This window comes from Salmo salar, chromosome 14 (genome assembly GCF_965601325.2).
Source record: "Salmo salar chromosome 14, fSalSal1, whole genome shotgun sequence".
Classification (NCBI taxonomy): Eukaryota; Metazoa; Chordata; class Actinopteri; order Salmoniformes; family Salmonidae; genus Salmo; species Salmo salar.
Window position 1 is genome coordinate 73110303 of NC_138304.1, and position 16886 is coordinate 73127188.

Genomic DNA, 16886 nt, shown 5'->3' on the forward strand with positions numbered 1-16886 from the left:
TGGTTGTAGGCCACCAGTTGTAGCTTCCTCATTGTTTAGTACCATATCAGCTCACACACCACTCTCTTGCAGTGAGACCTTCATCCATGGTGGACCTTGTCCACTGCCAAAGCCCTGGGGTGTTTGAAAAAGACAACACCGAAGAGGACTTCCCTCCTACCCCTGACATGGACCAAAGACAGGATCTCAGGCCTGACAACATGGAGGAGGACACCATGACGACATCCCAGTGTAGAAAGAAAAGCTACATCTAGATTCTCTACTTTCTCCAAAGTGTTCCATGTAGTGTCCAAGTGTGGAGAATTGTAATGCAGCCAAAGAGCAAAGAACAAAAAAAAGCTTATGGACAAAACCATGCCAATACCTTACTCTGAATTCTCTTACTCTAAACAAAGACCGTTGATTGGCTTATTCAATCAACCAATAAGCACTGCTGTGTTCCTATGTCTAATTTGCATGTTATGTATTTATGTATTAACACACTGAAAGAGACATGGATGTGTTGAAAAGTACACTACATGACCAAAAGTATGTGGATACCTGCTCAATGAAACATCTCATTCCAAAATCATGGGCATTAATATGGAGTTGGTCCTCCCTTTGCTGCTATAACAGCCTCCACTCTTCTGGGAAGGCTTTCCACTAGATGTTGGAACATTGCTGTGGGGACTTGATTCCATTCAGCCACAAAAGCATTAGTGTGGTCAGGCACTGATGTGGGGCGATTAGGCCTGGCTCGCAGTCAGCGTTCCAATTCATCCCAAAGGTGTTCGATAGTCAAGTTCTTCCACACCGATCTCGACAAACCATTTCTGTTTGGACCTCGCTTTGTGCACGGGGGCATTGTCATGCTGAAACAGGAAAGGGCCTTGCCACAAGGTTGAAAGCACACAATAATTTAGAATGTCATTGTATGCTGTAGCATTAAGAATTCCCTCCACTGGAACTAAGGGTCCTAGCCTGAACCATGAAAGACAGCCCCAGACCATTATTCCTACTCCTCAAAACTTTACAGGTGGTACTATGCATTGGGGCAGGAAGTGTTCTCCAGGCATCTGCCAATCCCAGATCTATCCATTGGACTGACAGATAGTGAAGCGTGATTCATCACTCCAGAGAATGCGTTTCCACTGCTCCGGAGTCCAATGGCGGCAAGCTTTACATCACTCCAGCCGACACTTGCCATTGCTCATGGTGATCTTAGGCTTGTGTGCGGCAGCTCGGCCATGGAAACCCATTTCATGATGCTCCCGACGAACAGTTATTGTGCTGATGTTGCTTCCAGAAGCAGTTTGGAACTCGGTATTGAGTGTTGCGACCGAGGACAGACTATATTTTTACACGCTTAGGCAGTCCTGTTCTGTGAGCTTGTGTGGCCTACCACTTTGTGGCTGAGCCGTTGTTTCACCTAGACGTTTCCACTTCACAATAACAGCACTTACAGTTGACCGGAGCCGCTCCAGCAGGACAGAAATTTGACTAACTGACTTGTTGGAAAGGTGGAATCCTATGACCGAAGAGTCCTATGATGGTGCCACGTTGAAAGTCACATCTCTCCAGTAAGGCCATTCTACTGCCAATGTTTGCTATGGAGATTGCATGGCGGTGTGCTCGATTTTATACACCTGTCCACAACGGTGTGGCTGAAATAGCCTAAATCCACTAATTTGAAGGGAACTCCACATGTATGTATGTATGTATGTACAGTACCAGTCAAACGTTTGGACACACCTACTTATTCCAGGGTTTTTCTTTATTTTTACTATTTTCTATATTGTAGAATAATAGTGAAGACATCCAAACTATGAAATGACACATGGAATCGTGTAGTAACCAAAAAAGTGTTAAACAAATCAAAATATATTTAATATATTAGATTCTTCAAAGTAGCCACCCTTTGCCGTGATGACAGCTTTGCACACTCTTGGCATTCTCTTAACCAGCTTCACCTGGAATGCTTTTCCAACAGTCTTGAAGGAGTTCCCACATATGATGAGCACTTGTTGGCTGCTTTTCCTTCACTCTGCGGTCCAACTCATCCCAAATCATCTCAATTGGGTTGAGGTTGGCTGATTTCTTTGGGAGGCCAGGTCATCTGATGCAACACTCCATCACTCTCGTTCTTGGTCAAATAGCTCTTACACAGCCTGGAGGTGTGTTGGGTCATTGTCCTGTTGGAAAACAAGTGATAGTCCCACAGCGCAAACCAGATGGGATGGTGTATCTCTGCAGAATGCTATGGTAGCCATGCTGGTTAAGTGTGCCTTGAATTCTAAATAAATCAGTGTCACCAGCAAAGCACCATCACACCACCTCTATGCTTCATGTTGGGAACCACACATGTGGAGATCATCCATTCACCTACTCTGCGTCTCACAAAGACACAGAAGTTGGAACCAAAAATCAATTTTTTTGGACTCATCAGACCAAAGGACAGATTTCCATTGGTCTAATGTTCATGTTTCTTGGCTCAAGCAAGTCTCTTCTTCATATTGGTGTCCTTTAGTAGGGGTTTCTTTGCAGCAATTCGACCATGAAGGCCTGATTCACGCAGTCTCCTCTAAACAGTTAATGTTGAGATGTGTCTTGCTTGAACTCTGAATAATTTAGTTGGGCTGCAATTTCTGAGGCTGGTAACTCTAATGAACTTATCCTCTGCAGCAGAGGTAACTCTGGGTCTTCCTTTCCTGTGGCGGTCCTCATGAGAGCCAGTTTTATCATAGCGCTTGATGGTTTTTGCGACTGCAACTTGAAGAAACTTTAAAAGTTCTGACCTTCTTGTCTTAAAGTAATGATGGGCTGTCGTTTCTCTTTGCTTATTTGAACTGTTCTTGACATAATATGAACTTAGCCCTATTTGGTAAAAGACCATCTTCTGTATACCTGACACAACTGATCGGCACAAATGCATTAAGAAGGAAATTCCACAAATGACCTTTTAACAAGGCACACCTGTTTATTGAAATGCATTCCAGGTGACTACCTCGTGAATCTGGTTGAGAGAATGCCAAGTGTGTGCAAAGCTGTCAAGGCAAAAGGTGGTTACTTTGAAGAATCTCAAATATAAAATATATTTTGATTTGTTAAACACTTTTTTTTGGTTACATGATTCCATATGTGTTATTTCATAGTTTTGATGTCTTCATTATTACAATGTAGAAAATAGTAAAAATAAAGAACCCTTGAATGAGTAGGTGTGTCAAATTTTGACTGGTAGTGTGTGTGTCGGATTTACATTGTACCATGGGCACATTTGATCTAGTAAACCTTTATTAATGACAGGCATAATATAACATTGATTTATCATGATTTATAGGAAATACATTTATTGTGGGGCTTGGTGATGGTTTACAGTTTTATTGGTTAAATTGATTTGTGCTAAATACATAAAAATTAAAAAACAATGCTTTGTAACAAAAACCTTTAATGTAGTTGTCAATACTCCTGCATTTGAATATTTGTACCAATCAATCATGTGTACTGGTATACTGCCACGTAGACATGCATTAACTTGCATCGTATTGCCTAATATAACTAACCATTTAATTGTATTCATTTTACCATGCTTTCCTTGCGGACGTTGTCTCCAATTTCTGGGGGGGTAACCCCTATTGCGCACCTACGAATGTCGTAGTTACGTTGGTCTCCATCGTTTGCATCTGGTGGAGTTTAGACTGAACTACAGCGAAGGAAACAATCAATAGTATAGAAAACCTCATCAATCTCTTATTTCAAATCCACACAGTCAAAACTTCAATATTTATTTTCACAACGTTAACATTTTGGATTTGCGCCGGTGTATTGGGCACGAGGCACCATGGACAATGCTTTTGACAACCTGGATGCTGTGGGCTTCCTACAAATTTGGCAACATTTCGATGTGGACGGTAAGATCTTACTCTTGAATAATTAGAACTCTATGTTGTCTTTTAATTACTATTGATATTTAATCTGTGTACGTATATCGGCAATGTTTTAATCGAAAATCCATGCGCAAACTCAATCTGAACTTTACACCATGTCGTGGAGATAACAATACAGAAATAGGGTTTAATTCATCTTATGTTATACATGTATTTGTTTTTAGATAATGGTTATATTGAAGGAAAGGAATTGGACGACTTTTTTCGACACATGATGAAAAAACTTGGGATGAGTGTAAGTAGGCAATTGTAGGACTCCACGGTTCCTTTTCCTTGTCATACCCAATGCATACTGTGTACAGATTCCTAAAAATAACTACAGTAAGCTTTGGCTACTAACATCCTGGAATATCCTAATTAGACCTACTTTGCTCTGTTTTGTTGGGGGCATTCAAGCGATGTCAATATTAGATAACCTCTGAATCCAATCATTAGTCCACATTTTGTCTTTCACCGAAATGACATGAATTCTGTCAAAGTGATATTGTACAGGTAACACTGAATGAAATACTCAAACAAGTGCAACTAATTAATTGGCGAGCCCATATGTGGAATGTGTTCGAATGTCACTGTGTTGTTCCTAAAGGATGAAATAACAGATGACAAAATTAGAAGCGTGAAAGAAAGGTTCATGTCAGCTTATGACACCACAGCGGATGGTCGCCTGCAAATCCAAGAGGTATGTTTACTTGTATTTATTCATACATACCTTCTTCCCCTTTTATTTGTCTATAGGTCATGTATTATTAAGTATACTTACAACCCAGCGAGAGGGGGGGGGGGGGGTAATTGGATTGATCAAAATGTCCTAACAGCACCTTTTTGTGTGAAGCAGCCTTGAAACTACCTAATTGCTCTGTTATTTGCATCATGTTATCGCCTTGCTTCATCTTTGTATGTCTTGCAATTAATTATAATGAGTTTATGTCATATTAAATTGCTTCTAATTTTGCAACTCATTTCGGCTTTGACACTTAGTTTTCTTTGTCCATAGACTGTATTTCCATACATTTTATGTTGAAAGAGGAATTATGCCTGTTGAAGCTGAGGGAACACTTACCCCTTAAATTGTAGGAAGAAAATACACAAGATTTAGTTTATTTTACACAAAATTAGCCATCAGGGATTGAATAATGCCTGCCTGTGATTTGTTAACTAATTTGAACGTAAATGTTCCAGTTGGCCACCATGATGCTACCGGAGGAGGAGAACTTCCTCCTACTGTTCCGCAGAGAGACACCATTGGACAACAGTGTGGAGTTCATGAGGGTAAGATCAAAGATCACATAGTGATTGACATATATGCACAACAAAAATACAATCCTATTATTGGTTGGGTAGTGTGTCCTATATTCTCTTGAGCACTTTCATCAAAGCTAAATGTGCCTCTCACTCCCCCAACAGATCTGGAGAAACTATGATGCTGACAGCAGTGGATACATATCAGCTATAGAGCTCAAGGTACATCAAAGAATGCCCTTCTACTAATTTCCATGCTTTCAGTGAGACCACTGCCATGGCCCGCTCAGAGACATTGTCTTAGCTAGTTGTTGTCTACTTTCTAAGTAAGAATCAATGAGTGGCCAGAGTTGTTCTTGTTTACATAGTTGCTCTAGGTCTCTGTTGACACATGTTGCTTTAAGGGTCTTTTGGAAGGATGCCCATTATCCTCTTATGTGGACAGATCAATAGGGTAGGGCTGATGTATGATTAAATCGAATATTGTGATATTTTACATTATCATGACGTGCAAAACAATATATCATGATGTGTAAGGCTATACTCTATTTGAACTTTTCAAATCAAAACAGTGCAGTTTTATCAGGCTGTATTAATATGTTGAAAATTAAGTCTAAATGAATGAAATAAGCCTTATTGTTTTGCCATGCTAAGAAGAATTAATTAGAATGCGGCTATAATATTGTAAATAAGCAAAAGAATTGCACTGTCTGGAATGATGTAGTCATTAACGGCGCGAAATGATTATATCGGATGTCGCGATATTTGGAGTAACATATCGTGGAAGTGTCCCCAAATATCACCCAACCCTACAAGGCAAGACAGAAGTACTTTTCTTCGAATTTCCAAACACTTGATGGTTTATAGTTCACCAACAGTACTTTTACTGAAGAGGAATTGTACAGGATGTACAGTACATTATACTATTTATGAACACTTTGATTCAGAATGTGGAACATAAGTGTTATGGCACACTTTTCTCCCCTTTTCTTTGTTCGGAGTGGCTTAGGAACCGACTTCTCCGGACTCCTCCCTCTTCCTGACAGCTAAAGGTCCAATGCTTCTGCACATGTGCAGGATTCTCTACTTTGCACATAATCTCCGCTCTGCTCGTTTAATAAAGTTAGATCAAAGCTGAATCAATGTCCCCAGAGCTGGTTACTGCGCACGACCGAGAGCGCGCCTTTCTTGTTTTTCTTTTATATTGACAACGCTATTGTCCGGTTGAAATATTATCGATTATTTAGGCTAAAAACAACCTGAGGATTGATTATAAACATTGTTTGACATGTTTCTACGAACTTTACGGATACTATTTGGAATTTTCGCCTGCCCGTTGTGATCGAATTTGAGCCATTGGATTACTGAACAAAACGCACCAACAAAATGGAGGTTTTTGGATATAAAGAGGGACTTTATCGAACAAAACAAACATTTATTGTGTAACGTGGAGTCTTGTGAGTGCAACCATGTGAAGATCATCAAAGGTAAGTGATTCATTTTATTGCTATTTCTGACTTTCGTGACTAATCTACTTGGCTGCTAACTGTTTGTAATGTTTTGTGTGCTGAGCGCTGTCCCCAGATAATCGCATGGTTTGCTTTCGCCGAAAAGCCTTTTTGAAATCCGACACCTTGGCTGGATTAACAACAAGTTAAGCTTTATTTTGATGTATTGCACTTGTTATTTCATGAAAGTTAAATATTTATAGTAATTTAATTTGAATTTGGCGCTCTGCAATTTTACCGGAAGTTGTCGAGGTGGGACGCTAGCATCCCACTGATCCATATGAAGTTAGAGATTTTAGGATGATTGTCGCATTTTTCTCTCATGTGGCCAAAACTCAATTGTGCGCCACCAGGCAAAATATACTGAGTGTACAGTACAAAACATTAAGAACACCTGCTCTTTCCATGACATAGACTGACCAGGTGAATCCAGGTGAAAGCTATGATCCCTTATTGATGTCACTTGTTGAATCCACTTCAATCTGTGTAGATGAAGGGGAGGAGACAGGTTAAAGACAGGAGGAGACAGGTTAAAGAAGGATTTTTAAGATTTGAGACAGGTTGTGTATATGTGTGCAGTTCAGAGTGTGAATGATACTTTTGGCTTTGATTTAAGATGGCTTTGAACGGGCGAAGATTTAAGTGGCTTTGAACGGGGTATGGTAGTAGGTGCCAGGTGAATCGGTTTGTGTCAAGAGCTGCAACGCTGCAGGGTTTTTTATAATCAACAGTTTCCCGTGTGTATCAAGAATGGTCTACCACCCAAAGGACCTCCAGCCAACTTGACACAGCTGTGGGAAGCATTGGAGTCAACATGGGCAAGCATCCCTGTGGAATGCTTTTGACACCTTGTATAGTCCATGCCCCAACAAATTGAGGCTGTTTTGAGGGCAAAAGGGGGGGTGTGCAACTCAATATTAGGAAGATGTTCTTAATGTTTTGTACACAGTGTATGCGCTTTAATTGAAACTAAGCACAGGTATGCTACAGTTTAACACCATCTGCTCTAAAATGCACTCACTGTACATTATTCAAAACTGAAGGCTAGTACAAAACAACACTGTATAACTCAAGATCTAATGCATATCCCCATGAAACCTATTGAGATCAAATGGTTGGCAGATGCTGCATGGACGGTTGACAGTGAGAAATGTGAAGGGAGGGTTCCAACCAACATTTGTGTGTAAAGTAGAGGTAAAGAAACACATGAACAAAATGTGATTCAGATCTTCAGCTCTGGGGACAAGGGATCCAGGGGGCGGGACAAGAGCGGTTGCCTACAGATTTGCAGTCTATGCCTTTTTTATTATGTATGTATTTCTCCTTTATTTGACCTGGGACGTCACATTAAGAGACCACCTTTTTTTCACTCGAGACCAAGGCCCATGTTTATCAAGTGTATGAGAGTAGTAGGAGTACTGATCTTGGATCAGTTTTAGATTATAATAAATGGATCCTAGATCAAGATAGAAATCTGATCTTAGATCAGCACTCCTACTCTGAGACACTTGATAAATATGGGCCCAGATCATCGAGTTGGCTGTCTTCCTCTGTGTCCTCCTAACAGGGTTTCCTGCAGGACCTGTTCCTCCAGCACAAGAAGACCATCTCCCCCAACAAACTGGAGGAGTACACCGACACCTTGGTAACAACAAGCCCCAGCTCCTTTACTCTATGTCTCCATTTGAGGGCTCTTGGTCAAGAAGTGTTAAAAGTAGTCAACGTTACAGCCAATCGTCTTCCTCTCGTGTGTGTGTGTGTGTGTGTGACCCAAACACAGTTGTCTCATCACAGATTGCCTTTGAAGAGGTTGAAAATAATCAAAAGGATGTAGGAGATGGTTATCTGTTGTCTCTTAAATGAGTATATGATACCCTGTTCAATGGGCAATTCAGTTTGGATGATTGGGGGAGAGCTATACATAGTAATGCTACTATGCCATTCAATGTAATAAGGAGTGCACTAAAGGGATTATTTCTCATTGAAGTATGTAATTGGCGGTAATACCCTTGGTATTCACTCCCCTCTATAGTATTAGTAATTGGATGGTACTGTGATCAGCTCTTTAAAGATATTCAGAAGTGAAATCATTTTTACTGTTTAGCCATTGTCATTAATTGTGGACCATTTAATGAATTACTGTGTGTGTGCGCGCGTGCGTTTTTATATATCAATGTTGAGTAAAATACGCTGTGCACAACATAGGAAATACACTGGCATCATTTGAATTAGGTTCTCTTTGGTATTGTTGTAGTGTTACACATGACATGTCACCAAGTCAAATTATCACCAAGTAAAATTCAGAGTATGCAGTGGCGATTTTAGCATGTAAATCTTGGTGGGGCAAAAAAAATAAAAGTGGGATGCATGCCAGCAAAGCCACAACACTAAACAATACATTCATTGCACTATAACGGTGACAAACGGTGCCCACATAAAGCTGTCCCAACACCTTACCACTGCTTGTCTGGCAGCGAAACAGTTCATTCAGCCTCATTTTCCTGCCTGTTAAAAAAACATACTGTGGCTGACTTGCTTAAACAAATGTGGTTTTTACTGACAATTGAGATGTACAAACTATGGCATAAGGGGATGACGAGCGGATAAGAGGCAATGAGCGAGCTAGGATGAACGTTGTCAATATAACTATTCGTTCAGCACTTTTGAAATGTACAGCGACAGAATTCAGAACATGGGCCATTCTTACAGTATTCTCATTGTCTGTACACCAAGTCAGAACAGTATGCTAAGTTATGAGGGAGGGACGGGACCAAATTATTAGGGTGAGGCACATGGGCTGACAGCTTACTACACAACATACACTTAGTGTTACTTTCTTGGCTACAGTATACATAGCTCCCTGGCATATTACGTAATTTATGCAGCAGCATACAAGACATTTTTGGAGTCACTTTGTTGTGCTGTGCTCACATGAACAGGAAGGTGGCGCGGCGGTCTATCTTGTGGCCTCCAGAAAGAAGCCCGACATTCCGAATTCTGAGTTGGATGACCATTTTAATTATTTTCTGTGTTTTCCCAGTCACAGCTAGTTCCCAGTTGTCTTGAACTACCTGATGTCTGAGATTTCCTAGTTCCGAGTTTCCAGTTGTTTTGAACGCGGCTGAATTCATGCTGCATTGAAAGCATGGACAATGTATTCAAACTTTTCTGGCCCATGTCGTTACCCCTCTTTTCGTGATATCCAATAAGTAGTTACGATCATGTCTCATCACTGCAACTCCCCTACGGACTCGGCAAAGTTCGAGTGTCAAGCCGCACCTCTTCTTGACACACTGCCTGCTTAACCCGGAAACCAGCCGCACCAATGTGTCGGAGGAAACACTTGACCTGATGACCGAGGTCAGCTTGCAGGAGCCCGGCCCGCCTCATGGAGTCGCTAGAGTAAAATGAGACAAGTGCATCCCGGCCGGCCAAACCCTCCCCTAACGGACGACGCTGGGCCAAATGTGCGGTTAAGGCTGGCTGTGACACAGCCTGAGATTGAACCCGTGGCTGCAGTGGCGCCTTAGCACTCATTGTTGAATTTGTGATTTCCAACTTGTTGTGTAATGTTTGTCCAATGGCCGATGAGCACCGATACATTTTATTTATAATTTCTCTTCATATGACAAGGATTGAAAAGGATTTGCCAGTAGATTGTCGACATGATTCATGAAGATTTTGAAAGTATGATGTTGACATGATCAGTCCAATCAAAGCTACTGTAGACAAAACGTGATTTGACGTCATTTTATCAAATTTTCGAATCAAATTTATTTATATAGCCCTTCTTTAAAGTGCTGTACAGAAACCCAACCTAAAACCCCAAACAGCAAGCAATGCAGGTGTAGAAGCACGGTGGCTAGGAAAAACTCCCTAGAAAGGCCAAAACCTAGGAAGAAACCTAGAGATGAACCAGGCTATGAGGGGTGGCCAGTCCTCTTCTGGCTGTGCCGGGTGGAGATTATAACAGAACATGGCCAAGATGTTCAAATGTTCATAAATGACCAGCATGGTCAAATAATAATAATCACAGTTGTCGAGGGTGCAACAAGTCAGCACCTCAAGAGTAAATGTCAGTTGGCTTTTCATAGCCGATCATTGAGAGTATCTCTACCACTCCTGCTGTCTCTAGAGAGTTGAAAACAGCAGGTCTGGGACAGGTAGCACGTCCGGTGAACAGGTCAGGGTTCCATAGCCGCAGGCAGAACAGTTGAAACTGGAGCAGCAGCACGGCCAGGTGGACTGGGGACAGCAAGGAGTCATCATGTCAGGTAGTCCTGAGGCATGGTCCTAGGGCTCAGGTCCTCCGAGAGAGAGAGAGAAAGATACAATTTGAGAGAGCATACTTAAATTCACACAGGACACCGGATAAGACAGGAGAGATACTCCAGATATAACAGACTGACCCTAGCCCCCAACACATAAACTACTGCAGCATAAATACTGGAGACTGAGACAGGAGGGGTCAGGAGACACTGTGGCCCCATCCGATGATACCCCCGGACAGGGCCAAACAGGAAGGATATAACCCCACCCACTTTACCAAAGCACAGCCCCCACACCACTAGAGGGATATCTTCAACCACCAACTTACCATCCTGAGACAAGGCCGAGTATAGCCCACAAAGATCTCCGCCACGGCACAACCCAACCCACAACCCACAATCTGTGGCCAATGATCTTGAGCCTTTTTGGATGGGCACTTCTAATGTAAGTCTATGGCAGGACCCAAGAGGATTGAATTTTCGAGCTCTACCAGTAGATTTTGCGGTTATGTAGTGTCTCCATGAGTGACAGAACACTGAACCAATCATGATGCAACTAGAGAACATTACCAACCCAATGCTCCATATTTTCCGCTGGCTGTCCCACCACCACAGAAAGCACTGAGCTAGGCTGAAACACCTGCATTTTGGAGCTGCCTTACTTAAGAAAGCATTTTGTATGCAGCTGTATTAAGTCAATTATTGTTATTATTATTATTATTATTATTATTATTTTATAGTTTGCAAACTGATATGTGACATATTAATGCCAAAACAATAACATGCAAAACAGACTAAACACTGCCCCACCTGCCCTGAATGATGTGTCACCACTGTGAGTATGTGTAAATGTTCTTGCCGAATAAAGGTGATTCTGATGTGTATGTACTTTGACAAACTATCTAATGATTCTGATGCTTTATTCTGTTTATTTTCCCAACAGATGAAGATGTTTGACAAAAACAATGATGGCAGGCTGGATTTGAATGACCTAGCCAGGTACTAATTATTTAGCAATTGTTCTCCTACATTGCTAGGTGGCTCTTATTGTGCCTAACTGTTTTCCTTCTCCCAGAATCCTTGCGCTGAAAGAGAACTTCTTGCTGAAGTTTGACATGAATGTAAGTATAACATTTGTTGATGAATTTTGCTGATAACTTGCAGTCAGATAAGACTTAAGACATTGTCAATACACACTCCATCTTCAATTACTTACTGTAGTCATCATTGGCTTGAATTAGAGGAACAAAATTGTGGGTGTTGCGGTACCACTCTGTTTCAGGCTTGCAGTCAAGAAGACCGGAAGAGGGACTTTGAGAAGATATTTGCCCACTATGATGTTGTAAGTGATTATACGTTTAGCCACAACATAATTGTCTTCAAATTCAATTGGGATTGTAAGGTTGATGGTGATAAGCATATTAAATAAAATTACGGTGTTGCTTATTTTACATTTACATTTTAGTCATTTAGCAGACGCTCTTATCCAGAGCGACTTACAGTAGTGAATACATACATTTCATTTCATGCTTTTTTTTGTTTGTTTTTGTACTGGCCCCGTGGGAATCGAACCCACAAGCCTGGCGTTGCACACACCATGCTGGCGTTGCAAACACCATGCTCTACCAACTGAGCTACAGGGAAGACGATGATGATTTGTTGTGATTTTACTGATGCTTCATTGGCCTTACTTATAAAAAAATAGAATGTCAGTATAAATGGGCTAGAACACAGAGCTGTATTGGATGTGGACCAGTACAGGGGCGTGGGCACGGGTGGGCCTGGGGAACCAAGCCTATCCACTCAGATTGAGCAACAAAAAAAAAAAAAAATGTTTTTGTTTATAATTGTTTATGTTCTTTACTTGTCAGTGTTCCAATTTGTCTTTTTACCTAAACATGCAAACACCATCAGATAGAATTAATTGCAAGCAGTCACTGGGTTAGTCAGCTTTGATTAAATATTACAGGCTAGATGACCTGGAATGATATTCACTCTCACTGGATGGGTTGCCAAAAATAACTAATTGAATGCCACACCCCCAATAAGCAATGAATATGACTGCATTGAAGCATATGCCACTGTGCTTTTATGGCTATATGCACCATGCCACTGCCTATTTCATTTGTTCATTTAGCAAACAAGACAGCTCATAATCCAGCCCTCTGGCAAAATGTGTAGAATAGCATGAGATTAGCTGTTAAACTAAAATTCTTCTCTTTGCCCCATCGCAAAATATGTAAAACTGCAGGAAGTTAGCAGCTTTTTTTTTTTACAGGCCCACCCACCAATGAATATCTAGCTACGCCACTGGATCAGTACAAAGATGTGTTCACAGAACGTAATGCCTATTAAATATATAGTGCCAGGAATGTATTTCATCATTGAGCTTCTAATACCATTATTAACTGAAGTGGCGGTCCTGTTGCAGTGTCATGCTCCTCCGTGCTGCATGATTGTGAATGTGTGATATAGTTTTACATTATCCCATTAATCAGAATTTAGATTCTGTCCTCTTTATAATCTCCCAGGGCACATCAGGTGGTCGTCTTCATCTCTTTTTCTGAAGTCAGCGATTTTTGTTGTTATGGTTAACAGAGTAAGACGGGTGCTTTGGAGGGTCCGGAGGTGGATGGCTTTGTCAAAGACATGATGGAACTGGTCACGGTAAAAAAAGGATGTTTTGCTATACCTTAATCTACCAATGTACTTATGTTATTAACTTATTAACTTTGATATATGATGCTCCTATATTGATTCTGCATTATTGTAAGTTATGGTCTCCGAATGTAGGCATGAGTTTGGATCCCACTTCTGACACCATGTTACTTTATATTTATATGGATGAAGCAAAGAGAATTGAGTCAAGTTAACAGGACGTCCAACTGTAGGAGACTGTGAAGGGCTTGAGCTGTGATTGGTCTTGAGCTAATGGTTTGAATATGCTTCCTTTATACCCAACATAGCCTACCATTAGTGGAACGGACCTGGACAAGTTCCGCAAGGTCCTGCTGGGCCACTGTGACATGAACGGGGATGGAAAGATCCAGAAGAATGAACTGGCCCTGTGCCTCGGCCTAAAATACTCCAGTTAATAGTACTAATTGCCCTAGTTAGCACCACAGGCTAACCGCTAACTCATTGATAGCATGCCGCAATGCAATAGCTCATAGCTTTTAGACAACCAAAGAGCATTGCATGATGGTTGGTTGAAAGGAAGTTGTTGCATAGAGTAGACCCATTGGGGCTTTTTGGGAATTTGTTTTGTGATCCTTCATTTTGTTTGACTGTATCTGTTGATGACAATTCTGAGTACCTTTTGAGAATGTTGTGTGTGTGTGTGTGATTGGTAAGATAGACACCATACACCTGCCTATAACTCGCAAAAATATAGTGGTGATATAAGTATTTGGGGATTTAAGTTGTTTTGGGATATTTGTGGGTTGTATTGAATTAATTACCATGATGGCTGCATTTACTTGTCAGTACTGTGTTGTTTTTTATGTGCAAAAAAATATGGTGAAAATAAGTGCCATTAATTAGTTTGACATTTCACCTCCTACTTTAAATGGTATTTGTAGAGAATGTACTATCAAAGTAAACATGTAACATGTAATGCAATACAGTATAATATTATGAACAACAATCTCTGTGTCCCTGGGCATCTGCATGTTTCTCCAGTCTGTAACAACAGTCTGTAACAACAGTCTGCAAACACAAGCTAATGCAGTTCTATTATTGAACTAATCATCACTATTTACATAACCACAACTTGATTTAATAGTACATGTCTGGTGTATACCCATTGTATCAGAGCAGACAATGCTGTGAGCCTTGGGCACAAAGGAAAATATTGACACATGATGATGTCTGGGCTTCCATTCTCCATGATCTCAGTCCTTTCGCGCAATAATGGATTTTCAGAGTTTCATTGCTTTAATGCTTGGTAACCAGAGCTTTTCAAAAGCACAACAGCCAAAATGCTATGGAAACAGATTGAACAGCAACTCAAAGCACCCATTAAAGAGATATGCAAAGCAAATATGGTTGATAGAAAGTAGACCAGAATGGCGTTAAATGCTTTTCATACGTCCATTGGGCGCTGTGTTATTCTGTGAAGCAAGGCTCATAGTGCACTGTCACTGTTGTCTAGTTGGAGGCTGATGTCATTGCTAAAAGCCCCACCAGATGCCTGCCTGACTAAGGCAAGTGAAGTGTCTCTAACCTAACAGCAGCTCACGAACAGGAAAATTAGAGGACAGCAGTCAAGAGTCATTATTGTGTCACTTGCTGTGCCTTCAAATTCCTGACCACAGTATAGCTGTGTTTCAATACCCATACTGTATATTACATACTTAATGAGTATATACTACATACTATTAGTTCATTTTAGTATACTGTAAACGAACAGTATCCTTTCAGTTTAGCATACTAGCGCTTCGCCTTCTACCCGAAGTTGATGCTGTTGCTATACAACCTCTTGCTAGTTTATTAGCATAACAAATTACTAGCCAGACTTCGGGTGTGTTCGTAAATTCAATCTGGAGTGCCAGAGTGCGCTCTGGGTGTTGTCAATTCAGGGCGTTGTCAGATTGTCCATTCGTAAATTCAGAGCGTTTCGCTCTCGGAGCGTTCAGAGGGCAAACTGGAGGCTCGGGCCGAGAATTAGGGTTGATCCGAGCGTTCTGACCTCACAACGGCTGTCAAACACCCAAACTAAGTGACTAACTTGATAGCTACTTCCAGACACATGAGAGAACACCTCACTCTGATCATTTTACTCACCCAAGCAGAGCTGGTTAGGTAGTTTAATGATGCTTTTTTTGCCGACATTTACTGACACCGGTCACATTCAACAGGTGTTGAGTGTTTGTAAATCCATCAATTATTCGCACTCTGCCTCTGGCAGTCAGACGAGAGTGCTCTGAAATTGGAGTTGATAGCCCAGAGCGAATTTACAAACGGACCTGAACGACTATACCACTTAGCTAAACTATGAATGACAATCAAGTCAATAAACGTTGGGTAGTTAGTTAGTAAATATACTGGGAAGTTTGTTGTACTAGTAGTCAACTAACATTACAGTAGGTAGCTAACATACCCTGCTGTTACATACCAAGGTAAAGACAGTTTCAGGTTGGATATTCGATGGCTTGGGCCCCTCTCTCGGGGCGAACCCATTCCATTCCCTGCCCATCACAAAGAAAAGAGAACTTTACCCCAGGGGTCCCGCCAGCTTCTCCGGGATAGGTCGCGTTAACACACTGGATGCCTCGCGGCGCCCGTCATCGCCAGTTCGTGGACTTTCTGAAAGTAGTTTGAGGTCAGTAGGTCACATTACCAAGGAGCTTTTGAGATTTGAAAGTTTGAAAAATTAATGTCAAATTGTGTGAGATGAAAACAGACAAACTAAGGGTGTGCAATATAGACGGGTAGTCAGTGGAAATTCTGAACCTTGTTTGAGTCCAATAGGTCACATTACCAAATAGCTATTGAAATTAGAATGTTTACAAAATTCATGTAAAATCGTGTGTGATGAAAATGGACAAACGAAAGGGTGTGCAATATAGAAGGGTAGTCAGTGGACATTCTGAACCTTGTTTGAGTCCAGTAGGTCACATGACCAAGGAGCTATTGAAATTTGAAAGTTTGAAAAATTCATGTAAAAACGTGCGAGATGAAAATGGACCAACTAAAGGGTGTGCAATGTGTAGGCCCACTGAGTGTACATTCTGAACTTTGTTTGAAGTCAGTAGTTCACATGACCAAGGAGCTATTGAAATTCAAAAATGTTAATAAATAATTTAAAATAGTGCGAGATGTAAATCGATGCAGAACAAGTGTGTAATGTGTGTCTATGCCATCGGGTTAGCTAGAACCAGTTTTGAAAGTTTTAGGAGTAATAGTTAACTTCTATGGGCTACGTGGGACGCTAACCCTAACCCTGC

At 41.1% G+C, this 16886-nt stretch overlaps 2 protein-coding genes across 3 annotated transcripts in view; both read left to right on the top strand.

The window, feature by feature from the left end:
- LOC106569926 (F-actin-uncapping protein LRRC16A) overlaps positions 1-3516 on the top strand; it is a 32913-nt gene extending 29397 nt beyond the window's left edge. For both annotated transcript variants that reach the window (XM_082961173.1, XM_082961174.1), the window contains exon 39: positions 73-3516. In XM_082961173.1, the coding sequence (XP_082817299.1) occupies positions 73-254 (182 nt within the window). In that variant the 3' untranslated portion in view covers positions 255-3516. The remainder of the gene's footprint in view (positions 1-72) is intronic.
- A 64-nt stretch (positions 3517-3580) lies between these two features.
- LOC106569925 (secretagogin) lies at positions 3581-14584 on the top strand. The gene is made up of 11 exons (XM_014141670.3): positions 3581-3887; positions 4088-4158; positions 4510-4602; positions 5103-5192; positions 5328-5384; positions 8238-8315; positions 11882-11937; positions 12014-12059; positions 12221-12280; positions 13537-13605; positions 13905-14584. The coding sequence occupies exons 1-11, from the start codon at positions 3818-3820 to the stop codon at positions 14031-14033; spliced, it is 819 nt and encodes a 272-aa protein (XP_013997145.1). The 5' UTR covers positions 3581-3817; the 3' UTR covers positions 14034-14584.
- Positions 14585-16886: the final 2302 nt, after the last annotated feature.

Coding starts and splice junctions, on each gene's coding strand:
- LOC106569925 (XM_014141670.3), top strand. CDS start 3,818: ATGGACAATGCTTTTGACAACCTGGATGCTGTGGGCTTCCTACAAATT. Junction 3,888..4,087: donor GCAACATTTCGATGTGGACG/GTAAGATCTTAC, acceptor ATTTGTTTTTAG/ATAATGGTTATATTGAAGGA. Junction 12,281..13,536: donor TATTTGCCCACTATGATGTT/GTAAGTGATTAT, acceptor TATGGTTAACAG/AGTAAGACGGGTGCTTTGGA.